The following is a 27,962-nucleotide window of genomic DNA, read 5'->3' as shown; positions in this document are numbered from 1 at the left end:
TCAATGTCTTTTACTGCAGAACTAACAGTTTGGAGAAACTCACAATGTCATTATCAGTGCCATGTGCACTGGACTAAGAAGCTTTGGAGTGACCTGACCAGATAAAATTAAACCAAGTAACCTAGTTTGCTGAAATATCAGCAAGTGTCTGTGCTAAAAATCACAAACTCCAGGAAATTCTAAGCTTAAAACATCATCTGTTTCATATATCTTGCTTCAACTTGTAGTGTAAGTGTCCCTCACTGCACGCTACCAGGTACATGATGCACTCACCAGAAAAGGCCCGGGATAATTCAAGAAGAGGATGACTACTTCTGGCTGAATTTCCTTCTTTCTGTGGTTTTAAGCTGTATTTGAATTACATTATCGCTGTAAAAGGCAGGAAGCAGCAGTGAAGTACATTTCCTATTCTCAAATATCACATTTCCCCTTGGGCAGAGATGAGGTAATTACGTGATTCTTAAAATGAGTATCCCACCCTGACCTGTTGGGTGCATCACTTCTCGCTCAGCACTCTGCACTGATCAGAAAAGGCTCTACCCCCTCTGCCCATGCTGTATCACACCCCCTTGACAATGATACCACCTCTGGTATATCTAAGATTTGTCCAGGAATTGCAGGGATTGTGGGGTAGTTACTGGCTTGCGGGAGAATTTGACAAATAAGCTGGTGAATATGAAGGAAAAAATTTTGCCAGCTGACATGAAATGAATATTGGGACACTAAGTGTGAAAATACCCTTTTCCCATCTCCTAGGGCATGAGTGCAGCATTTTCAGCAGCTGCCACTTTTAAAAAGACATTTTTCAAGTTGTTTGTTGTTGTTTTGTGGGGTTTTTTTGGACGCTGAATTACTAATGTTCATATGACCTCTGTGAAAATGATGTTCTTGTGCTCCCTCTGCTGTTTCTGCCACAGTGAAAGACTGGGAGTGTTTCAAGAGCTGTGAATATCCCTTCATGGACAGTAAGAAATACTCATGGCTAGTCATTTCTCCTGGAAAAAGAATTTTCAAAAATAAAGAAGCATGGTGTAAAACTTCAGGAGAGAATGAGAAAAAATATCAATATCTATATGGAAAGGAAGATTTTATGCATGAAACCATGTCACAGACATATCCAGGCCTTCTTTAAATTAACATCAAAGCCTGTTCCATTAAGGACACTAACAAAATATAATTCCACCTGAGTTCTGAATATTACTATAATTTAAGATATGCTACAGTTATTTCCTCTCACAATAGTTCAAACGATTTTTACCAAGACAGCAGTATTAATACCCAAAATAAGTTTTCTGTAAAATACAAGCAGTGAGAAATGGTCTGTTTTAAAACTCATGGTATATTTTCTCTACACAGGTAGTGTTGGTATGTCTTCCATCTATCAGAAGAATCAGCAAATGCAAGAACATCAGATCTAAAACAGCTTTAGGAGTTGTTTCCCATCATTCTGTTGGAAACAGAACATTTAGAATACTCCCTATAAAGGAACTGGAGCTATTATGCTAGGTTAGTCTATTTTTTTTAATTTCGTCAGAAATTTAAGTTGTAACAAAATTATTTGATAAACACCTTCATTTTTCCTTTTATTTTTTTTTAAACGAACAAAGGGTTATGTTTTCATAAGATATCAGATTTTAATGCTTCTAAGTGTGACTGGCACAAGACAGTACTACCTGTGTTTGTTTTTACAGTTGATCCACTTTATCTGACTATAAATGTCTTTGAAGTATTCTGCATTATCCTTCCATCCAAGCTTAAAAAACATACTTTGAATATTACTGTTATAAGAATGTGGATATGAAATACAAGCAAAGACCATTTTCAAGATGAACTATTAATGAATGTAAGTTTGGGAAAGAATTACTAAATAGGTGAGGATCTGCATTTTTTTTTTCAAAATGAGATTTGATCTATATTTTTAATTGAGAAGTGCTGCAAGTAAATCAACAGCCACTGATGATGAGATCTTCAGCAAAGTCTTCCATTGTGTTTAAAAAGTCCTGACAAAATGTACATGCTGCATTCGAAGGCCACCACTCAATCCAAGTGCTGGAGTCCAAAGGGTACTGGAATCTAAGATGACAACAGAAAAGGATCACTTGCTGATAAGATTTGGGGAGGAAAATGTCAAACAGGAAAAAAATTTACAATGTGAAATTGCTTGCTTTGTGTTCATAATCCTGTCTTAATTGTACACATCTGAAAACACATTGTATCAGTCAAACTAATATTTAAAATTAAATTGGTTATATACTACATAAGAATTACTACATACAACCACTTGCCACTACTCAGCACACTTTAGGATTAAATCTCTGCATATTCTGAAGGTAAATTACTTACTTGAAACTGTAACCAACGTTTATCTTTAAGGCTTCTTTTCCCATGATCAAATACTGCTCTCCTGGGCTCAATTCAACATCAGCACAAGTCTTCTTCTTAATAAAGGTTATTTCATTATTCTTTTGAGCAAAAGCCTGCCCTGAAGTACGATGTCAAGAATTGGAAAACTTCACACAGAGAATTTCCAGTAATGTTTATTTTAGACAGAAAACACCAAAATCTTCTACAGTACTGCACAGCCAAGGGATCTATTTGCCACTAGTTCTATAACAGGAAAGTGAGATGCTATAAAACATGTTTCTTGTAAAAGATTTTTTAAATTAAATCTGAATAGTAAATAAGCCTCATGCACATTAAATAATTTTATATTATAGTAATTCTAAGGACATATTGAGTACTTAAACTCAGAGAAAAATGAATGCATATCAGTTTGAGTTGTGCAGGATATACAAGCAGCTACCTCCCAAGGGTAAGACAGTGAGTGCCCAAGAACATTCAGAAGTCCTTTCTCCCAGAAGAAAAAGCATGCCCAACCTATAAAAATCTGAGGAAAGTTAAGGTACAGCATATCCATGCATACTACCCCACTTCAATCACTGTATACACAGTAAGGGAGAATATTCTGTGCAATGAACGAGCCATTTAAACAACAGCTCACAACTGAAATCTGATGAAATTACTAGGTTTGACTGCTGAATTTTGTCAGCTGCTTCAGTGGTCTCAGTGAAACAGCTTTTACTCTAAGTAAACTGTTACCTGGATTAAGAACAGGATACTCACCTCTTTTATAGAGATCCAGAAGAGTTGCAGAATACTTTACAAAATAACCTTCTTCACTGCGAGATAAGATGTTCACTTTATAAACTGCAGAATGACACAAACCAAACCTGTTGTTATTCCTTGTTCCTGCAGTGCATACTGAGTATCTTCAGATGCTCAGATGGAGAATGCAGTGTCCCTTTAAAATACTGATTTCTGGGAAAATGATGGCTGTGGCTACCCACTGTAGGTCTAAGAAACATTGCCACTGTCAAGCCTAATGAATTTTAGCCATTTAAGGTCTAATTGGAACAAAATGTTTTGCAGTAGTATCAAACAAGTTAACATTTCAGTCAGAGCACATGAAATAGGTAATGACAATTCCAATATTACCATATGCAATATCATTCTGACATGCAGCTTCTCTCCTTGTAGCAGCAGTTATTGATTGATCGAGTCTCTCTTGTACTTTACTACACTCAGCTGCATTGAGAAAGAAAAAAGCCAGTGTTAAGACAATGTCATGACATGTCCTCAAATAAACCATCATAAACCTCTTCCTGTTTGGGATAATATAGTGTAACTGAGAAACACCCTAATTATGGGGTTGCACGCTGAAACAATGAATATTCAAGATAGAAAATAACACCCTCAACCACCTGAACTTAATCCAGCCAGGCATCCACGATCATACTGCACGTTATCTTTCACTTTTTTAAAAATGTAAAATATGGGGAGGACAACAGCTATTTTCTTATCAGCATTTATCCCCTTCTGTTTAGTGTGCTTTTGTCCAGAGCACAACACTGCATTTTCCCACCAAGTGAAACAGGAAAACATCTTGAAAAAGTTTACCTTCCATGCATTTGCATTCGTCCCCTTCACACAATCTCACAAGTTTTTCATTTCCATAGGGGTTATAAAATATAGTGCACCTCTTATCTAGAAGATCCAAAAAGAAATAATAAATACATATGGAAGTCAGCTCTGATACTTTGTGTCAAAAGTTGCATGACCTTAAAACAACAAGGACTTAAAAGCTGATGAAGAAGAAGTGAAAACGTAGTCTTTAAGAACAAATAAAGAGTTAAAAGACAAACATGGATCTGAAGATATGGAACACATACCTGGAGCATGATATTCATATACAGTGAATGTGCCAGGATTTAGCATTCCAACTTGGAAAAGCTCACTTATTCGGAACCCAACACAGAGAAAATTATCAGCTGGCACCTATTTGAAAGACTCTATGAATTAAGGAGCTCTAAAGGAAACACAATTATTCCAGAGTTACAGAAGTGCTTACAGTTATGAAAAGGGTAACTTACAGAGTCTATCTGCAGAATAACATGCCCATCTTTTATCTCATAATCTGCTATCAACTGGTCAACTCCACTTGCAAGCTATAGGGGACAAAACCAGAAAAAAAAAATTTATGTTAAATATATTTGGAGGTTTAACAAAAGAGGGAGCCTAGATCTCAGACTTTAACTAGATGTCTAGTGTCTGACTATATCAAAAATCCATAATCTCAAGTTAATTAGGCTATTCTCATTAGTATTAGAAATGTTTAGAAACAATGAGGAAATAATGATACAAATCTGCACCACTATTCTAACACAGAAAGATGAAGAACAGTAAATATTATAAGTTTTGGGAAAAAAAAAACACCCTTCGGTAAAAGAAAAAAGTTCTTCAGTACTTACAGTAGATAAATCATCTGGATTTGCTTCCAATCCACTGACCAAACCTATGTCCATCACGGCATGAGCAGAAGCTGACTGTGGTTCTCTCACACCAGGCCTGTACCTAACATAGATCAAACAATATTTATCATAACTAAAATTAAATAGAAATCTTTAAATGTGATCCTAGAAAAACTTAAGGAAAATTCTGCCAACAGTAGAAAATTCAGACCAGAGTAAACCCATATTGAAGCAAAATAATCCAGATTTAGACCAATATTAGGCATAAAGAACCTTTTCTTAATACTTATATTCCAGGAGAACCCTTATATAAGTGAAAGGAAAAAAAATAAATCAAAGAGAAAGAGATCCTGACCTTTGGCTCTAATTGTATTTACAAACATATACGAATGTGAAGAAACATGAAGAAAAAGAGATCAGAAGACCAGGTACAATTATTAACAAAGAGAAACCTTTTAATATCTTCAAAAATAAATCTAATATTAAGTATCAGTTAACATATTATTAAAACAATAACTAAGAAAAAGAAGAGAACAATAGTCTTTGTAATATTCTTGTATTAAATTAATAATGTGTAGGTAGACCCATAGTGCATTTGCTTTGCACTGCTCCAATTCCATGTCAGCTGAGAATTCCACCTTTGCAAGGAGGAGCATTGAATGTTAGGAAATCCAGGACATTTAGAACCAGCATTTAGTTAAATGAAACCTTTAAATGCAAAACATTGGCCCAATCATTGGGGAAATTAAAAACGCAGGCAACTACCCCACAAGCTGTACTTACTTTGCACAAGCCTCTAAGCGCCCAAGTGGTTCACCATCTTCTTTTCTGCGACCTTTTCATACCAAGAAGAGTCAAGTAAGCAATTCCATAACTCTTCAGAAGCAGCAAACCAAAGTTGTCATAAAGCATTTTCACAACTGAGAAATAATTCTTTAAACTGTTTTGGTGGCTATTTTTATAGGAACTCATTCCTAGCCACAAACAAGTAAACTTATACTTCTATAATTCAGGTGAAATGACAGCTTTAATGCTTGATGTACTTTATTCTGGTCTTATGTTATTGAAACTACTTCATGGCAAAAGCTGTTACTGTTGTAACTGGACTGGGACTTTCAGTTGCCTGCAGAACTCACTGTAACCCTCCCTACCCCAATCATATTTCTCTCTTCTGCTGGAAATTTATATTCCTCACTCCTTCAACTGTAAAAAATCTTTCATAAATGTGTAAAAATAATGAGAAAGTAATTCTATTCACAAAAGGCTTATAGGAATTTTTCCCAGCTTTGCATTTAGAAAGTAGCAGAATTTATTACAGCTTCATTCTTCAGTAAGAAATAGTCTGTTAAAGTAAGGGGTTTTTTTCCTCCCTCCCTTGCACTATTCTGAGTAGTAAGATTTAAAACCATATTAACCATTTACCATCATCTCTCTTTGGAACAATCTTCAATTCAAAGTTACACGACTCTTCAGAAGTACCAATTGTATTATACACTGTCTTCACCTACACATGTATAAATAAATGAGACAAAACAGAAGCAGTACACAATCTCAAAACTGGTATAAAAGTGAAAATTCATAAGTCTAAGCACGGACAGTAGCAATGGATGAGCATTAAATCCAAGCTATTCATCTATTTAGATTGATAGAACAGAAATCCTCCCATGAAAAGGAATAAACTTCACAACTTGTCTTTCATCAGCCCAAGTCATACAATGACTTGCATTTGATCTACACAACCATAATGACATCCATCACTCCAGTCTTAAAATGGGACATTTTATGAGACATTGCAGTTTCTTTTTCAATGTTGGTATTAAGAAAAAGCAGATTCCATTAAAAAAAAAACACAGGTTGTGTGCTTACATTTACTGTAGCTATGCCAGTGCTGCTTCCAGTGCTTACATATATGTCATCATCCAAAGGTACCTTACAAGTGAGTAATAAAGATAGTACTATTAGCAACAATTCAGGTCAGACAATTTGCTTATCTGTGCTACAATTTAAATCCATATTAAGTTCTGATGCTACAAATGAATTCTATAAACAAGCCCCTTCATGGGAACAAGCAGAGATACTAAATTTAAGTGAATTTTCAACCACATTATATTTAACAAATAAGAATTCCTTAAACTTTTGCTTTACCGAAGTGCTCCTTTAAAGTAGCCATTTCAAAGTTCAAATAATTATTTAACAAGATGCTAAAAATTCTGCTTTCACTTTTCAAAAGCAATATTATTCACTCACTGTCATAGTTCTTCCCACAAAATTATCTTCTGTCAGTTTAAATAGATGGAGGTCTCCATGGTTTTTGTATGCTACCTTAACACTCATGTCCAAATTAAGCCGTTTGACAAGAAGGGAATATTCAGTCAAGGCCTCAAGGGCATTAATTGTGTCCTGCCAGAAATCAATTATGAAGAATTTAGTCCAGAAATTTCAAATAAGTGAAAATGTATTACAAAGCAATTTCTTCTCTGCCACATAAACATGATTATAAATACTGGTAATGCTTACCAGCTTTAACAGCTTAACAGTATCCCAGCAGTACACTTAACAGGGTGTTAACATATTTCACACTATACTCATAGGCATGTTTGTGCAATTTAAAGAAAGACACACAATTGCTAAAAAGGAAGAGGGCAAATAGGGATAAACATTTTTGTGGAAAACAAGATCAAATACTGTGCCATGAAATGAAATGTTCTGTTTTTATAAAACACTTGGGAAAACAGTTTTCCTCCTATGATTCTTTTCATTCAGCAGATCTGAAGTCGATGGAATCAGCTTGCAAATTTCTGTTTATAATAGACTTTGAAAAGAAGTCATATTTCTCAGAGACAAAGAACATCAAGGCAAAATCATTCAGTATTTCTCCCAAAAATAGGACTTGGAACTTGTCAATGTGGTCTTCTAATGATATTACCCTCTTAAGACATCTCAGATTTTGATATCTGAAGAATGAGAACCAATTATTTTAGAGCCCACCTGAGTTGAGTAAAATCCTCCACCATATCTTTGTTCTTCAGATAACCATTTGATGATGGGATTAGCATAGTTTTGGTCCCCTTTTAGCAAAGTGGTAAGCAGGGCATATGCTGTAGTTTCAACCATTTGTGCAGTAACAGAGCTGGGAGTTTGTTGGTCTTTTGACTTGAAAGTATCTTTCCAGAAACGATAAATAGGAGGGTTACCTACAAAGGTATAATAGGAAGGTTTCAAATGGAACATAACAACAGCTCTCTTCACTTCTACAGGTGAAGTACTGAAGAAAAGAAAGAGCTCTCTCTGCATTTAACAGGAGATGTTAAATGCAAAGCAGGAGGTACTTCTACACTACCAAGTCTGGTGTTTATAGTCAAAATTGACGTTAAACAAACTTGGTGCAAAATATCTGATGCACAGATGAATATTGTTGGTCCTGAACAGTGATAGAGTGGCCAAACAAATAATATATGGATTTTTAGTTATTTTTAAAGGCACTTTAAAAACAGTACAAAGCTTTTCTATTCTAGTAGAAATCATTACTTGGCAGTGAGCGGTCTGAGTCCCTTTCCTGTGTCAAAATGCACTAAAAAGGAGCAGCATTCACAAGAAAATACAAAGTCCCTTATCAACCAGTGAGAAGAAGAAAACCCAACACAACAAAATGAGGACAGTGGCTGATACTGTGAAAAATTCCACTTGGAGCCAAGGAAGAGAGTGGACACATTGTAAGGATGAGGCAGCAGACAAAAGAAACACCTACATAAAAGGAAAGCCTATAGATTGAACAATGACACACGCCTCACTGACTTGCATACTGCTAAAGAAGCTATCCCATTGGGGAGCACAAGGAAATTCACTCCCCAAGCAGTGCCATCACATCAGAGTTTAAAAATGCTGAAAAAACAGCCTACCTGGGAGCCAACTACAGTACAGAATCTGAGAGAATTTAGTAATACCTATGACAAATGCTTCTTTCTTCAGTGCTGAGAATGCCGACTGTGTAGACTGATGGTTCAAATCCACAAGAGCTAAAGCATATGAAGTTATTGCCATAGTAAAGGGGCTCTGAGCTGACTGCACATTTCTCATCAAATAATCTCCTGCTTTATTTTTAGCATCGTGGATTTTCTGCAAATGATGAACAGGCTACAGCTTGTATTTATTTACAAATAAGTGTAATAGATATATCTATCAAGACAATGTAGATATATATATAGTATCTTCTACAATATATCTGCACAATAAAGTGATCCAGAATTTCATTATTGTTATTCCACAGATTTTGAAAGACCAAGACTAACAGAGCATATAAATCTCAATCTTTGAAATTGAAAAAAGCCTCTCTATTTTTTTGAGCAAACATTAAAGCAAATGAAAGAAATAAGAATCCCAAAGCATGAGTGCTGGCAGAAGTAAAAGTATTATTTACCTCAGTAGGACATATTTTAATTGACTTTGCAATTCCAATAACAGAAAATGCTGTGAGATACAAAGATTTTTCTTTAGCTTCTCTAGGTAATGTACCCTACAAAATCAAATATGTAAATATCATTAAATAGAAACAGCAATTGAAACAAATAGAACTTTTTACAGTTCAGGTGAAGAAAACAAATACAAATTCCTGTAAGAAATATCACTTTGGTAAAACCTGAAACTGTGTTGACTCTTTTGAAGGTAATAACGTATTTGTACAAAACAGACAAAATTATATAAAGCCAGGACTATTGCACTGTAAAATCAACCTACATAACTTTTTCTCTAAATATTAAGAAGTGGCAAGCAGCTACTTTTAGTTGGAAAACAGAAAGGTTTGCAAGACCATGATGTTACTTCAATGAATTTAGAAAAAATCCAAATTTAGCAAAATTATCTTGAATAGGTGTTTTGGTAAAGTGCAGCCTGAAGTACCTCATGTTCCTAAAACACATCATCTCTGAGTAACTGGCTTTTTCTTTATATGCATAGAAAATGTTTGGTTTTCATACCTGTAGTTTCACCGGTTGGTAATTTGAAAATTCACTGAATGACCCATCTGGCATCTGACAGTTTTCAATCAACCACAGAAGTGAATTACAAAGAGAAATCTGGTCAATAGTTATATATTGATTAACTTGTCCAAGAATCCTTAAAGCAAAAGCTGTCAGCCTGCCAAGGAAAACAAACAGTACATATTTGTTTTGATTAGAAGAAAGTACCACATTGCCAGAGGCTGAACACAAATTTGCATTATTCACAGTTTAGGTATGTTCTGCACTCCTACAGTTCAAAGAAATATTGCAGATGAATTTTTAATTTAACATAAAAAACGGACAATGATTACTCAATTTTAAACTAGCAGCAAGTTCCATCTCTCTGAATATGAACAGCACCAAAAGATTACTACTTCTTGTGCTCAGAACTTAAGGAAAATGCTTTTGAAGCATCTTATTCCTCCCTTCTACAAGCCAACTGCATCTTCCATTATGAAAGGCAAGAGACTGACTATATATTTTGCCTAATTTGCAGTGGCAGGTTCTGTTTTCCATGAACAGTACTACCCTCCTGTTCAATAGCCTTTACATATATTCCTGTGGTCAGAAAGTATGGCTATTTTGCCTTTGCTCATGTCCCTGAACTTAGCTTTTCTTCTTCAAAATTGGGGTGCAACCTTGTACTGATCTTATGGGGTCTAAGCAAGGTCTACACAGTGTTGTAAAATTCCAAGCCCAAAGAACAGGTTTCTGAACTGAGCAAAATCCCACAAATTCTCTCAGGTATATGTTATGCTGGTTATACACATAACCAACTTGGTTGTAACAGCATGAACTATGGACACAAATAAAAGATTTAACAAGTGAAAACAAGAAATCAAGAGATATTCTTCAAAGTTTTAAGCACCATCTAATTATACCATCAAGCTGAGCTCTCGTGCTTACTGGAATGTATCACCCTTTAAAAATCAGTTATAATATGAAAGCAAAGGAGTGAAACAAGCCTCTTCCACCCATTCTAATTGAAAGACCTTAACTCACCATGTACTGGCTTGCCCATTCTTCCACATGCTGTATGAGAAGTCAGCATTTCTGAATGACAAGATGCTTACAATTCCTAAGGGATATACCAGGCAGAAAAGAAGTTATGAAAAGGGATTTATATTAAAATTGTACTTGTTCACTGAAATATATTATCTTTCTTATTCAGCAAAGTTTATGCTCCTCTGAAGCAAGAGAAGCAGCTAGAATTTTCTACCTTCTCTCATCTTCCTCCTCATTTGAGTTCTTGCAGTTAAGGTTTCAGAGCTCAGCAAATGCCAGTTTTTTGACTCTTCCAAGTAGCGAAACACATAAAATATTGGGGCAATACTCATAAACTCTGCCTCTGCACTGCCTTTGGGCAGCTTAGTAAGACTACTAAGACCAGTAGGACTGAGGATTGTGGCAATCACTTCACCCATCAGATGGCCTGTGGAAAGAAAAAAACCCAAATTTATTTGAATAAGAGATCATGAAAGTGAATCTGAGGGCAGAATCTGACTGATGCTTACAATCAATCATTCTATATGAAGTCTAAAAAGTTCTACACAATAAGGTGATCTGCAAAGCCTTCTCTCAGAAGCAGGAGAATCTAGGGATAAACTCAGACAGATTTAAACAGAGAAATAAAAAAAAAAAAACAACCCAGGAGAGAGAAGATATACAGAAAATACATATGCAATAGACTAAAAATATAAATTCAATTTACCTTTTACACTGACACTTCTATCAACCTTTGTTTTGGGGACCAGATTTAGTGGGACTTTATATCGAAATTCTTGTCTTCTCTTGATTGAACCTGTAATTGAAAATTTATATATGCACAACCTAAATCTATAGATGATTCACATGTACTAGTCAGATTTAAATGTCCCAACTATCTGGGAAGTCAGCAACAAAAAGACCTGTGATAACATGAAAGCTTGAAATATGCCCAAATACACACGCATACAATATCAAACTTTGAAAATGAAGAGATGCAAACACTTTAATCTTTCTTTTGCCTTTTTTGTTAAGCAAAAAAAAAAAAAAAAAAAAAATCTCATCTGGACCAAATATTGCAGTTTCAGAATAATCTCTGGTTAAAACAGAACATATTCTATTTTCATTATTTAAGCACCTGCTAACTTGTTTTCAGGCACACTGAGAAAAGTTGAGTAAAAGAAACAAACCTTCCTTAAGAAGTGAATCCAAATTGTGCTTTTTTTAAGGACTAGCTATTTCGAGATGGATTTGTGAGTCAATGAAGGAAAGGAAATCTTTGGAAAGGAAATGTGAAGAATATTTCAAGGAGGAGAAATGCCATTTTTTTACATTACAGAAAGCTTGATCATCACGAATCAAGAACATGAAAAATAAAGACATATGTGATCAATTCTCCTACCATAAGCACCCTGCGGATCCAAAGTGAAACCCGCATGAAGTTCTCTCTTAATGCCTTCCGGCTGAAATTATTAAAAGAGGTAGAAAAATCAGATCACTTTCCCTTAATCAAATATACTAGCTGAAACAACAGTTTAAAACTACAGTACTTTTGCCTTCTACATCCTTGTCTGTAGGTGAGTTTTACTTAAATGTACTACATATACTTAAGCTAGTGGTCTATCTCCAAAATTCTTGAGAATATTTGAAAAACTTGGGAAAGTATAAAAGCATATTTCAATGACACATGCTTAAGCAATTGAAAATCTGAACCAAGTAACTTAGGCTACAGTATTCTCCTTGCTTCCTAAGTCACAATCTATCTCTTGATTTAATCTTCCTGACAATTTTTATATGCAAGTTTTTAAAATGCATGTACTCATATACTCAATCGTGCACTTTTCCACTGCATACACCTCAGGGAATTCAATGATAAATATTAGCATATCTATTTACTTATTTTATATTGATATGGTTGTATTTCTTGTGATAGAATCAATATGAAATTCAAAACCACTGAAAGCGTTTTGACTGTTTTTTCTTACCATGACACGCAATGTTTTCACTAAAGTTTCACTGCTCCTGGATGTCAGCAATGTAAAGTTGATAGTGTGAAGACCTAACTCCAAAGGAAGTATCCTGAATTTAACTGGTGCCAGAGATCCCCCATCCAGATTCTTAAACTTGCAATTGTGCATCCTTGATCCAGTAGTTGCAGAGTCTTCAAAAGAACAGACTCCATTTCCAGCTGATATTTTAACACAGAACTGAAATGTTGAAAGATTTTAACTGTTTCACTTCCATGACAGGTTCAACATAGAGAAACATTAAAGCCACTGAAATACTGTAATGAGCATTCTCTTAATTCAACACTACTATTTTGTTTAAAATGAGCAAGCATTACTAACTTTGGAATTACTATTACTTAAACTAGAGACACACTAACAAATGTCCATTAGCAACACCACTCCCTAAGGCTTCATACACATACCTGTGCATATAGTAATTGAATTTTTTTCATTAACACTTTTGCACTTCGTTTGAATGCACTGCCTTATACCCAGTCCTTTTATATTAAAACCTGAGATGATACCTCTTAGCTCTGGAATGGGTCTTCAAGATGACCCATCGCTTTTTGAGATTGGATCCAAACAAATGGAGTAGAAAAAAAAAATGTATTTTAACTTTCAGGAGTCAAAGTTGCCAGGCAAGAACATGACAACATTGTAATCAGTGGAATGGCTGGAAATGAAACAATTATTTGACTTGATTGTCACATAGTTACACAGAGCATACATCACACTAGATGAAGGACAGCAGCAATCTGATCCTTCTGTAGAACTTATTAAAAGTACAAATTACCTTAATTGCAGAATCTTTGTGGTTATAAACTGATCCTTTTAACTCTATTTGTTCTCCTCTCACCACGGAATAAGGAATATAAACACTTAGGAAGATATCTTTTACAACTCGCATTTCCAATGGTGCAGCAACACATATACCTAAGAAAATTTAAAACATAAATGCAGTCTGTCTTAATTGCTCTTCTGATTGAAAAAGCCTTCCCATACTTGTCACCTTTACTGATTACTTTTGCAAGATGCACTTTGAAATTGTCCAAGCTTTTCTAAGTGACTAGGCTCTTGCTTCCTGATCCTAGTTGCTGTCTCCCACTCTTCTCGCATACTTGCTGAAATACCAGTCCCTTGGGCTGCTTCTCCTTCTTTCCAAGGTGAAACATATTTTCTGTTTCAACTACCATATCTAATGGAAAATTTCCTCTCCTTAAGTCCCTGAACTATTGATAGAAAGACACCAAAGCTGTGCCAGGGAACAGTCACTATTTGTTCTCATATTCCTTTAAATCATTTATTATAATCCCATGTCAAACACAAGATAAGCTAGACAGACCTTTGTTTTCACAGACACATTCATAACAACAAATTAAGTAACTTTTTTCTCTAAAATATATTTTTATGTTTTCTTTTCCTATTTATCAATTAGAAAATTAAATTAATATTAGAATGTGTGTTTCAATCGCAATAAGAAGTTATGCGAACTCCAAAATGGAAAAGCTCCCTAAACCTTTAGCTACAATCGATTGCAGTACCTACCTTTATCAGAAATGCCAACACCTTGAACTTCCCAGGTAGTCAGTGAATCAGGCAAGGTGATAGACAGAGTCTTTGACCTATGTTTAGAAGTGTTAGCACATTTATACATTATCAATAGCCATCTCTTAACACCAACAGTTAATCCACACAAAGTGTGTGCACAGAGCAGCTCCTGCATCTCTGACGTAGGTCAGGCCAGACATGAGAGCACGTTTACAAAACAGGACTTTTAGATTTTTGTTTGAATGAACTTTGTTTTAGACAACTTTGCAGAAGCTGGTGTTTAACAAGGTCAAAAGTGAAAGGAAAAGTGACTCAACAAACTGTGCACCAGAGAGTGTGTCCTGCATGGAGGAAAACATGGCAGGAATACTTTGTATAAGATATCATTTTAGCACACATCTTGAGTACAGCCCTTTAAGGCTACCCAGCTTACCTCAGTTTTAGCACTTACTCTTTTTAACACTGATGACTAATTTAAATGTTGGTAACTGAGATAAGACCAGTAGTACCTTGGAGAAACTTGGTGAACTTCCCATAGCCAGCTTTCAGGGAAGTAGCTACGAACTTCTGCTTTGTCCAGTTCCAAGAACGCCTCAAAATCTGTAGAACATAAATAACACAGTAAGACCCACCCCCCAATAAAACCACTTGCCAAGGGCCTTCCACTAAAGGCTTAAAAATAATTATCTTTGTCTTTTGTGATACCATGTTGTGCTTATGTGTGTCAAATTAGGCCTGATATAGGCATGTATCTGAATATCCCCAATTAAAAGTCTGTGTTAATCCCACCTCATCTATTTCCACACATGAATACCTGTCCAGCATGCAGACAGATGAACTTGTTAGCAAGCAAATATAGGGAGAGAAAGGGAGGAGAGAAATTTCACACTCCCACTAATCTTTCCTGAGCTGTTACCCACTGTCTGTTTTGGGCCTGTGCAAAGGACTCAGGTTTAGCATCAACTTCAGCGTTACCTTCACAGACAGTGATGCTCTGCTGTTGCAATTCTGCTTTATTCTAGGTAAGAGTGAACAGAACATAGCTCTTAACAGTATAAAGAACTGCTCTGCTACCTTTCTTTAGGGGTGTACAGGCAATATCTTTGGAGATTGGTATTATTCTTTCTGGAATAACCATGGCAGGTAATAGGGAGGGTTTAATAGGATAACAAAGTTATCACCTCTGTATTTACCCATATTCTGCTGGAGGCATTTCACCAAATGTCCACGGAAGAGTTAAAGCTCTCGTACTTACGCATTCTTGCCAATATTAGAAGCTTATTAGGCTCTTCCTCCCGCAGTCTGTTTGCCAACTCACAGCAATCTCTGAATGCAGAAACGCAATTTTCCTTACGGCGGATTCGCTGAGCTCGCTCGCTGCAGGTCTCCATCACTGGATATGCTCTTACTCCAGCCATGCAGCACTTCTGAATGTCTGCATTCGCATATCTGGATACTGAAACAATAGCAGTTCCTTTCCTTCAGAGGAACCTTTTGTTTCCAAATGCATCTCAACTCGTTATACTGAACCCATTTTTAAAACTTTCAGAGTTTCAGTGAAGGTACAAATTTGAGGACGAATATAAATTTGTCATTTTTCAAAAGCTAGTGACACTAAATTAACCATACTATTCTGAATTAAAGATATAAATTAGATAAGAAGAGTTATATTACATTTTAAGGTTTAACAGTCAAAGGTTCTTTTGACAAGCCTGGTCCCTGGCAGGTGGTCACTGTGAAAAACTGTTATATTGTAGTAATGTAAGTTTTCAGGCTATGTCTCTTCAGAAAAAGAAAATGTCTTAAAGATATTTTCAAGGTGTACTCAAATCTTGTTAACTTCAAATTCAGCATATGGCAAATTGTTTTTATAAATAGGGTCCTCTCTAAAATCATCTTCCATAATTGTCAGTCTCTTTCTGCACTACATTAATAACAACTGTTAAAAATAGTAAACAAACACTCAGATTCATTATTTTTAACAGATGTGATTTTTTAAAAAAAAGATTCTTTTAATACCTGCTCTGTGGATCTGTTCCCTGAAGTCAGAGCGTTTGCTTCTTAACACTTCCTTGCAGGTTTCACCTGTTCAAAACCAGAAATAAATAAGTAGAAAATACATGACCTTTCTTGCAATAGGATAGCCCAATTAAAAATAATACCATAAAGGCACATTCCAAATTTGGAAACCTTTTTCTGTTTACATAAAAGTATTTTCATTTTAATTACAGTAACTGGTCCACAAGTCAAAAGTTTTCCTCCCTCAAAAATTATTAGTATGTGCATTCCCTTTTAATTTATTTATGTTCCACTACAATAACTGAGAGTCACAATAGAGTATTTCAGAAAAGAAGATGCACCATTTCACGCTTAAAACAAATCAATATACCTGCTTCATTTGAATCATCAGCATTTGCATTGGTTAAAAATGTAAGTCCAGCCATGCGGAACACATCGATGTTGTTCCGTCCTCCTCCAGCACCACACCCAAGGTCACTCTTTTCCAAACGTAGCATTATCTGAGGAAAAAACACATCAGCAGCTAACTAATATGTGGATTATCACATGGTGGATGGTAGAGTTTCACCTGCAGGAAGGCTGTTGGTCTGGAAAGCATCCATTCAACACACTGAAGAATACCCTTCAGTGATAGTTGAGCTAATTTGAGCACACAGACACATTCTTGTAGCCCACAGCAGTTAGTCACACAGGCAAATCAAGGTGAAATGCTGCACTAACATTTCTGCAACAGTTCTGATAACCAGAGAGCTTGTTTAAAACCAATTCGATAGTGCTATAAAACAGACTCTGATGACTCCAGGTTGGTGCAAAAGCATTCTCCTATTCTTCTATGTATTTTGTATCTGACCATTCTGAAGTATTAAACAACCCACCATGTTTTATCACATGAATGGAATTCTTCCAGTGACAGATTAGATGTAAGTTTCATTAACATACACATGTATCTAAAATTCTACAAGGACTGAAAACTTCTATAACCAACTGCACATAACAGCATCTGCCATAAGATTCCAGTACGCCTCAAAGAAATATAACCTGAAAAGATTATAGGAAGAACCGAGAAGGAATACGTAGTCTTCATCACTCTCTGATCAAGGAGCTAACAAACACTGCAGCCTATTTTTGGCCAAGTCTGGAGGGTTCTAGATGAGACAGTTCAGACCTGACTTTAAAACAGCAATTTACTTGTACTGGAAATCAAAATATTTAAAGTAATTCCTTTTACAATTTCAAACTATCAAATTTAAACCAGCAATTTCTATTCCAGATTGAATTGCTCTTCAATCTTCTGGCTTAGTGAATGCATGACACACAACAGCTACCTGAATATAAACATGAAACAACAGCAACTTGGTTTGCTTTTGTGGCTACTACTTAACTTTTTCCATTGCTCTTTTCCCTTTTCCTGTGACTCCATATAATGCCTTGTCAATAGATGACAAAGCAACAAAAGAATTGGATTGTGCTTTCATGTTAAGTGACACAACTTCTGCTGGACTCAGTATCTCTTTGCTTGATTGCAGCTTAATCTGTAATTGAAAACAAGTACTGGTAATTTTAAAAGCACAACGTTCCAAATTAAATGCTTACAAAGGCAGACACTATTTAAAGTTGAGGAAGTGTTAAAGAGCTTCTGTAAACCCAAGTTAAAATTCAAACACGAAATGAATGCATGCCCACCAATTTTACTGCATGTTTTGCTACTCACATCAAGACTGTTCCCACACTTCTGTTCCACATTCAGCCAAACTGAATCAGCTACTAACTCAGCAGTTTCTTCTCCCATGACTATGTAGTAAACAAGAAGACGCGCTGAAGGAACCATTTCTTGGGTTATCTGAAAAGTTAGATGCTCATATTCCAAATCCTTTATCCTATTCTGGGTTCCAAAGCTTACAATCTTCCCTTTTGACATGATCTATAACAGAGAAATTATGGAGAATAAAGAAAACAAATTTTATATTTAATATCTTTCTTACATGTAATAATAGATGTACTCGTTCCAAAGCAAATGCATTTTGGCTCTGCTTCAAGGGAAGACAGCTCTCCCTCACTCCCTAAAACCAAGTGCTGTGTCTGCTCATCTTTCTCTTCCCCCTTATTTCAAGTCTTAACACAGCTCTAGCACTACTTGTTCTTAATTCCAATCTACATCAGGTGAGAATTCAAAACAATGGAGACATAATTTGAACAGATTGTGTATGGAAGGAGCAGTTGTCTGAGATGGATATGATGATGAGTATAGCTCTTGATTGTTGAGATTTTTTCAATTAAAATTATATATATATGTAATCTATAATTAAATTACAATTCAATATTTTATGTGGAAACATCTGTTACTCACCAAATAGCTGTAGTGATGTATTTTATGAATATACTGACTATGTGGATATACATTAATATTTATGATATCTCCTACTTGTAGTGTTTTGTGGTTTGAAGCCCAGTCAATATATAGATAACTCTGACTTAATGATGAATAAGCTTTTGCTTCATAGGTTTCACTTGCTTGGTTTTCATCTGAAAGATGTGGATCTGCAGTTTTTACCTGAAAAGATATTAAAATGTCTGAAAAACGTTTTAGTAAAGAAGGAAACAAAACCTGTGTATTCTGACTTCTGAATAGTTGAAGTACAGAATTACACTTAAGCAAACAAATAATTACAATATTAAAAGCATTCTGCAACATATTATTCAGAGGTATTACTAAATTAAAAGCCAACTCAAGACTTTCATGTTTTTCATTAATGAAAAGATCTATAAATATCTAGTCAAACATGAAACGGTGTAGAAACACATACAGAATTAAGCAGAGCAGAAAAGGTTAATGATAAGCCTTCCTAGAGAGCGAGGGAAGCTTTCTTAGAGATTTGTTTTTACAGATCATTTAGGTTTTTTGGTAAATAATTACTATAAAATAAATATGCAACAAATGAGGATACACTGTTTCAGCTAAATTGGCGTTTAATAGAGAAGCAATGTTTCATTACGGCACTTGCATTTGATAACTGATGATTCTTAATATTCTCTAAGTTTATAAACTCTTAAGTCTTGAGTGTAAAATCTTCCCATTAGTATTCTACATTTGCAAAAGCACAGAATTAAACCCTTGAAGAAATAAATTAATGGAATGATTTAACTCACTTGAAACTCCAATAATTTGCTATCAGATGGGATATTAACAACAAACAAAGCAGTTCCATCATTTATGCTTGTTTTTCTTCTCCCAGATTCTGAATCCTCTGATATCAAGCTAGTCTCATCCATTTGCTCACCAAACGATTTTGCAGTGATGGTTATAGGGATGTTTCCAACATAGTGATCAACTGTGTCTTTCACCTGCACCTGTTAATCAGAATAACTAATATTTCTTATATGAATGGTGACATTTTCCAAGGAGAACGCTTCCAAGCAAAGCTTCTTCTACAATAGCAATTTAAAATTATATGTCAATGGAAATTAAAAGTATGTTAAGATCTGCAGTAATATATGGAAAAAATAATAAGGTTATGCATTATGGGTTTTATGTTTCAATATGCAACAATGCTTATGTTAACTAACCTTAATGAAGAATGGAAGTCCAGGCTTCACAAAGAGAGGAGTAGCAATCAAACCCAGTTTGTAAGGAGATACAGAAAATTTTACTGCAGTAAATTCTGCTTCACCACTGAGGCCACCTAATAAAATATTATGTCCCTTTTAATAATCACATCCTAGACTGTTTTTTCCACCTGTCTTCAAAGGGCAGCACAACCTGTCTGTTATAATAAAGTCCTTTCATCTAAAGTGTCAACTCCTAACACTGTAGTGAAAAAAAACAGTAAAAAACCATAAGGACGACAACAACAACAGAAAAGCCCAAAAACTCAAAAAAAAACCCCAACCCAAACTTTAATCCCTAAACAAGTTTATTGTAATGGGCTGTTCTTCCTTATAATTTTTTGGAAAAAGGATTTCTGAATCCTAAGGGAATCGGATGCTAGGAAAGTTATCCATATAATTTTGTTTTCTACTTCTGCTTACACTTGCAGATCTGTTAAGAAAAGGTTATTAAAAAGCAACTTACCTGCAGACTCCAACACTGATGCCACAATAGATAAATATGACCCATCTAATTCTTCTAGACTTTGAAAGCCTATAGAACTCACTGCTTTCTTACTGTTAAAATTGACAACAGCAACTCCGTTTTCAATCTGGAAATGAAATACAAATCATTACCTAATAGTCAACAATTTAGAAATAATATGTAGATACATTATATGCAAATTCTAACTTCAACATGTTTCTGTTCATTTATTTTCAGATGAATTCAAAGGTAGAGATGTTTTAATGAAGACATTTTTATTCTCTAAAATTACTGATAATTAATCAGCCAATGGCACATATTACAGTCTTAATGCAGGCCCAACAAGAGGTATCTTCACTAAATGAGGAAAGATAATGTTTTTATCACTCCTCCATGACTAAAACAAAAAGGTCAGACTAAATTAGGGAGGAATAATCGGTGGAGAACAGGCTCCCCACATTACATTAATATAATTTTGATCTGTTTGTCTTTGACTTGGTATTACTACATTGATCCTATATTTGATTTCTCTTATTTATATGGTAGCAGCCTAAAAATTATTTTGCAGAAATTTCAACCACACAGTTTGCTCAAGTGAGCAACTGAAGTAGTCTGAAACCATATTCTGTCTAAGATCCTGCCTCTGAGTTGTGTTTTAAAGTGCATTTCTATAACCCTGATGATAGGATAGCACAAGAAAAGTTGACACTGAATAGCTGTTGATGGAAATTTAAAGGGAAAACTTCAGTCGAATTGGATCAATTGAGAACTAAGCACATGAAATCTACACAAACTAAGCTTGCTTTTCCTTACCCTAGTTATATGCATTGCACGAGGCATCATTCTTTTTCCAGTTTCTTCGATTATTCCAAAACGAATGAAAGCATCAGCACTCGCAAGCCTTTTATTATAAAAATAGCTGAGAACAAAACAACAATGTAAGTGCTTTAAAGATTTCTTTAACGGCTGCAACAAAGCATTCAGTTTTGGACAAGAATCATTTCCTAGGCAAAAGATAGAAAACAGATGTCTGTGCAACTTTAAATATTTCTGATGAAAAAGAATCGCTTTGTAAGGATTTTAAAGAAGGTCACTTAGTTTTCTTCCAGAGGAGAAAGGATTGTGATGACAGGGCTTCTTGAGGAAGTAAGAAGAAAATTCTGAACATGGAAGAATTGTTCATCAGGTAAAAGCAGAATTTAGAACATATTTAGAAACCAAAGCCAGATTTCCTTACCTAGCTTTAAGAACAATCCTGAAGTTCTCAAATTTATCAGAACTAATGAAGTTACTTTCTGGCTCTATGATGATGGAAAAGCTTGGCATTGCTGAAAATTTAATAGAAAAGAAAGCCACTTATATTTGTTTTTATGCAATAAGCCACAGGTACTGAGACATGATGCCCCTGTAGAGCCAGCAAAGAGTCTTACTAATTGCAATTTATTTGAATTGCAGCATTATAGCCTCAAAATACAGCTGCTGGCTTGTCCACAGTGAAGCACAAGTTATAAAGCTCTAAGTTACTGCAGTTGCCCTTGGCTCTGCGTGTTGCATCAGGATGTCATAACGGCCCAGCATACTAAAGAGGAAGAGAATAGAAGCAAGCTGTATTAACACAGCCTCACACCAGCGTGGGCGATTAGCTTGAACTGACATTGCCACTTGGCATTACAGTGCATCCCACTGCTGTGCAGAAGTAGGACAATGGTGCCTCAGGCATTTCTGCATTTTCTTCCTCTCTGTTGCATAGCTGTCCTCTATGAATTTAACTGAAAAATGGTAAAAATGAAGCTTTGCAGTATGGGCACCCCTTACCGTATTCCTTAACTTCAAATTTGGCAACTGCTGAGGTTACAAAATTCTTCTTATACTTGGCTTCAATCTTCCAGATGCCATACCTATCAAATGTCAACAACAATTTTTTTAAAGAAGAAAATTAATGTCCAAGACAAAAATTCATATTACTACTTAACAATACTTCACACTGATAATTATTTAAAGATTAACATTCTGGACTCCATTTTTGCATATGTTTAATGACTACTTTGAGAATATTCTGCTTTGATATTTTAATAATTATTTGAAACTTATTTTAAAGCATTGAAATAAAATGGAAAAGAGCATTCCATAATTTGTGCTATAGCTACCATCAGAATTCTTTGCTTTACAGTTACAAGCAGGTATGCATTTTGAAGACTGCAAATGTAACCATTCTTTTGCTTGCCAATTACCACCCCTGAGGTTAGAGAAATGCTACTTGCAGCTCAAGTCTGCTTCAGTGCAGGCAACGGGATTAGTATGTATCGCCTACCTGATTTACCCTCATTTGGGTGGCTTTTCATTGCCACTAGAAGCACTAAAAAGGCACTTTTTTATTCAAATCCTCAGAACTTCTATGCACAGAGCATATCTAAATGTGTATATCTTCCTGTCTTGCCATTCAAAGAAACTTGGTCCCGTTTGCTTTCATTTACATGCTACATCCATTTCATGTTTGCCAGCTTTGTAACGTACCTCAATTTGCTCAATGTAAGTAAAAAACAGTCTTTTTTCCTAATAAAACCCTCCTGTGGCCAGAGGGCATGACCAATCATCAATTTTTTTGTTAAATAAAGGCAAACTCAACACTCAGCCCATTTATAAGGTTATAAAGCAGAGTAATAAAAAATTCAGAAATTCCACAAAATGGCAAATGAGATTAAGGAAACATTTAGAGTTCAAGTTGGATCAAGCAATGAATAATGATTTGACATAGATATATAGATATATATATACACACACACATTATAAGAAAGGATTAAGGATGTAAGTTAACTTCTTGCATAGACAAACTACATCGTAGTTCTAACAGTTCTTTATCATCAGTTTCACACCAGTTTTATCTCCGGTTATCACCAGTATTTACACTCTCTACATCTCATCTTATTACAGAAATCATTAATTTGAAAGCACAGGGAGTACGCTTCCCACTTGGCTTGAGGAGATAGCATGAGTTTGGAAGTTAACACTATCTGAAATGTTAGAAACCTCCAGGTTTCAAGCAATGCACACTCTGCGCAAACACACTCTGACAGTCTTTAAGAAAATGGAGTATTATGTTAATAATTCTCAAAAAACATTAAATAAACCTACTTAGGATTAGGAGGAATCTTGAAGTCAGGAAAAGAAACTATTCCAGTAAAATCTTCTTCTTCTATGATATCCACATTTACTCCTTCAGGATCCTTTAAATTGTAACAGGAAAGAACAAGTCATTCTTACGAAAACCTTCATTCAGAGGTTTAATTCATAACGTGTTTCTCTAAAACTTTGCCCATTTCACAGCACAAAACTACAAACATTTTTAGACACGAATCAGACTGAAATTCTAATAAAAGATTTTGCTTTGGTTCCATCAACTGAAACCTGTTACTTCACAATGCTTAAAACTGCTATAAGGTTCCTACAACAACCCTATTGCTAAAGGCTAAAACCTGTAGTATAGTAGATACTGATTATTTTTATATCTTAAATGAAATAACAATATAAAAAATATTATAAAAATTTCCTCAAAAATGCTTTCCCAGATATTAAAGGTAATTATTTTCTTGTGTCATTTTTAAAAAATATCTGGCTACCTGCTGGTTTATTAAGTAACAATTGTGACTCTGATTTATCACCTTGCTGTATTTATTGTTTTTGTGGTCTACAGAATATTAGTATTAAATTCAATTACAACTTACCACAAAAGTTAGGACAGTTTCACGCTGAGCTGGCCGCAGTTCTTCATTAAGGGAGTAAACCCTGACCTTCACTGTAAGAATTATTACAATAAATTTCATAATTTCATTGTTTGAGCCACAGTTTAGTTATTTAAGGTACAGGGACCAAGAAGAAAAGTGATTAATTTCTACACCATGATCAACTAGTTAAAAATATTATTCTGCTGATTGGAACACAACACAGCCAAGAACTTAAAGGACATTTAAATCCAAATTCCTTGGCAAAGTCAACAGAGACTTAAATTTAAATAATGAGAAAAACAAGCATTATTTACCTGACTGATCAGGAGTATAAACTGGTTTGTCTGTATGAATAAAAAGAAACCCATTCTCATAGGAAACAGGAATTTTTTTTAATCTTGTAAAATGTGGAGAAACAGCTTCCAAATACACATACTTGACTGAATTGTCTGTTCTTGGTAAATCTGTTGGTTGAATCTGGGGAAGATGAGATAAAGATTTTAAAAGAATATTCAAATATTTTCCAAGTGTTTTTCCTACAATATTTTTATTGAGTATCTGAACAGCAATTACTATCCTGCTGTTAATTATTATTAAATAAAAACATTAACATCCACAAGTGTTTATTCTTGCTTACATCTTAGAAGACAGTCTGGAGCATTAAGTTATTTTGAAATTTTGCACTTTATTTATGTCCAGAACTAAAATAGCAAAAGTGTAAAACCCAAAGAACAATTATGAGGTTACAAGAGTACAAATTTTCAGACTTCCATTGATACACATGATGAATCTTGGCCCCACCAAAGTTGCTGTTGTGATTGGTGGTTCAGTGCAATAGCTATTTTGTCTGAATATGAAAACTGGCTGAGAAGCACCTCCTGGAAGGCATCACCCCTTGGTCATCAGCTTTCAATAAAAATCTGTTTGGCTTCCTGCATTCCTTGCTTCAAGCAAACTAATGGTGAAATCTGGAGCTTGTCACTGACAAACAAGACAAAGTCTCGAACCTCGGTTTAATTACCATTTTAGCTTACTCTGAACATTCACTTGAGTGTCATTCTCTCCCCTTTTAATCTTTAAAGTTATGGGACTATGAAAATGTTCCTAAAATAGTTTGATTATGTTTAACTTTGGTGACACTCCTTTGCACTGATTTTATCCAATGCAGTTTCAGTATCAGACAAACTAAAATGAAATCAATTACATGTGGCAAACTGAGAAACTGGGTTTCCTGCCCCAGGTTAAACAACTGAAAACTTACCATAATCTTTTGTAACACTTACTACTGAATAGGACAATAAAAACACTGCAAGCAAAGTCTGAATTCCTTACTCTTAAAGTTACGGCATCTTGGAATTTGTTGGCTGGAGTTAAAGAAATACGGCCAGAAGAATAAACAGTGAGTTTATCGGGAAAGCTTCTTATGGCAACATTGACTAGAAATTCCTTCTCGTAATCAAAAGCTTGAACTACGACTTTTTCAGCTGCCCCAACTCGCAAGACCTTTGGTGCTGTAAGGACATATCTGTATATGAAATACAAAACAACAAAAGGGTAAAGGAAGTATATTTCTTTTGTATTTCTTCTCTTTATAATTCACATTATACCATTAAAGCAAAGAAAATAATTATCTTGTGGCACGTATGGAGATGACTCTATTTCTTTCTCAGCACACTAATTCCAGAGGCATCACTCCTTTTTCTAGCATTAGTCCATCAGACACTAATTAGAATTTTGCTTGTGAAAACACCTCAGTTTGGATAGTGCCAATTCTAATTAAATTCAGTATCTATTTACCTAAAACAGCGGACAACAATCAAGCAACATTTCCAGTAAATTTTATATTTGCTTTACTTACGTTTTCTCTTGGCTCAAAGTTGTTCCAGAAAAAAGCAAAACAAAAAAATATATCAAAATAGTCATAGTGTCTATGACAACAAAGAGCAAACCAGAGATGTTAAAGATTCCTGATTAAAATGCATTTGGTTTCTGCACAGATGAACAGAAATAACACCAACACATTTCACTCACAGTTAATAATTAATTGCAGGTCATGCTTTACTGAAATTTTATTGCCCCTTCCCAAGGAAGCCACAACAGCTAAATATGTATCAATTATTTTTAATTTAGGATTTCAATTTTAAAACATGTCCAGTGAAATCCTATGTCAGTCCTAACTTTCTGTTTGATAGCTACATAAAACCAGAATTTTCATAGGCAGCAAAAAACCCAACTGAACAAACAAAAGATAAGATTCAGTTTATCCTTCAGAAAAATACTTTTTATTTAAATCTAAGTTATTTTAACTTTGCAGCCAAAGGAAGAAATATATTTGAATTATATCACACATAATGACGTTTCTTTTTTGTTGTTGCTTTGAAATAACTCTTCACTTAAGAATTTCTTTTAGCCATATCTATTCCTGATTACGTCAACTTTCTGAATACATCCATTTCAAATAAAAAAATAATGCACAACACATCTAGAACACGTAGAATTTTAAACACCATTTGCAAAAAACCCAAACCACTAGTGACCAAACCTTTGCATACCTGATATCTAAGCACAGGACCTTATCAAATAAGTTTATGAAAAGTTAAACTAAAATTGTGCAAGACTTCTCGAGTTTAAACAAATACCATAGTCAACCTTTACGGGAAAGACATTTACAAAACTTTTTCTGATCAATAGAAAATGAAATTACAATAAGGCCAACACAGGCTTCTTGGCAGAGGTAATAAACTACAAGCAATGCAACAATATACACAATAAAATCTTATAAAACATGAGATGCCTTATATTATTTAAAATAATGGCACAAATACCTCTTACTAAATACTCCATGAGAAGAATTCATATAGTAAGCTCACATTGGTGGTACACAAATAGTAAGGAGCACACTGTAAAGAACTTTGGAGTGTTCTAATGATAATCTGAAATAAACCTGGCTGGGCTTTCTTTAATATTCTGAAGTAGTTTTTTTCAGTCTAATTATGTCCCTTCCACACACTCTTTTCCAGACACGACCTACTGATTTTTCAACCCATGATCTCATAGCCAGCTGTACGAATTCCAAACACACACAACCCAAACCCATTATGCTTCTTTTAACATCTCTGTGGAAGTGGCAGCAATTTAAGCCTACTTTTATGGTTTATCAAACAAAGCACGCACATTCAACACCACATACAGTGTACCAGAGTAAAACTTGTCCTCATACAATTTTATACTTATAAAGTAACATGATATATACACACAGCTATATAAAACATAGGGGAAAAAAAACCCCAACACAACAAAACCAAAACCCCAAAAACCAGTAACACCAAAGCAGACTTCCATGGTGGTACAGTGACCTTTAATGGGAAGAAAACTTCTCGGAACCGACCCTCTCACAACCGAGAACCCGCAGCCGCCCATCCCTGAGGTAACGTGTTAATGGCGGGAACAGGGGAAAAGCGTGCGCACGCGCCGGAAGGGCCATCAGAGGCGGGAAAGCCGCGCGGCAGCGGGGCGTGGCTCCCCTCAGGCCTGCCCCGCCCCTTCTCCGGGCCCGCTCACCCGTCGCCGGCCAACAACCAGACAAAATGGCGGCGGCTCGGCTCCTCACGCCGGCCTCTTAAAGGAGCCGCAGCACCTCGGGCCTGGCAGCCGGTAGAATCAAGGAGCGGTCTGTGGAGGAAGGGAGGCTGGGAGAGAGAGGTGTGCTGAAAGACGGTGCCTCACGCAGAGTCGCCCAGAGGCGCCGCTCTGCCCGCCACCGCCCCGGCGGCGACGAGCGGGAAGCGGTGGAACGGCGTTACCAT

General features: G+C 35.5%; 1 protein-coding gene across 1 annotated transcript; it reads right to left on the bottom strand.

Moving 5' to 3' along the window:
• Nucleotides 1–1,319: 1,319 nt before the first annotated feature.
• C5 (complement C5) lies at nt 1,320–27,962 on the bottom strand (the record flags this gene model as incomplete). Its single annotated transcript, XM_084272713.1, has 41 exons — nt 1,320–2,073; nt 2,344–2,482; nt 3,124–3,207; nt 3,496–3,585; nt 3,958–4,044; nt 4,230–4,335; nt 4,431–4,505; nt 4,809–4,911; nt 5,592–5,643; nt 6,231–6,312; nt 6,675–6,737; nt 7,056–7,208; nt 7,797–8,002; nt 8,753–8,924; nt 9,226–9,321; nt 9,782–9,941; nt 10,808–10,883; nt 11,025–11,237; nt 11,517–11,606; nt 12,192–12,252; nt 12,775–12,996; nt 13,592–13,731; nt 14,344–14,420; nt 14,856–14,946; nt 15,602–15,802; nt 16,366–16,431; nt 16,736–16,865; nt 17,748–17,897; nt 18,077–18,286; nt 18,713–18,916; nt 19,513–19,713; nt 19,930–20,045; nt 20,435–20,561; nt 21,248–21,353; nt 21,672–21,762; nt 22,250–22,332; nt 23,567–23,658; nt 24,157–24,227; nt 24,471–24,633; nt 25,489–25,681; nt 27,883–27,962. The coding sequence occupies 41 exons, from the start codon at nt 27,960–27,962 to the stop codon at nt 1,944–1,946; spliced, it is 5,052 nt and encodes a 1,683-aa protein (XP_084128839.1). The 3' UTR covers nt 1,320–1,943.

Source organism: Gallinula chloropus (genome assembly GCF_964237585.1).
Source record: "Gallinula chloropus genome assembly, chromosome: 18".
Lineage (NCBI taxonomy): Eukaryota > Metazoa > Chordata > Aves > Gruiformes > Rallidae > Gallinula > Gallinula chloropus.
Note: the sequence above shows the minus strand (reverse complement) of the source record. Positions and strands in the feature narration are given on the sequence as shown.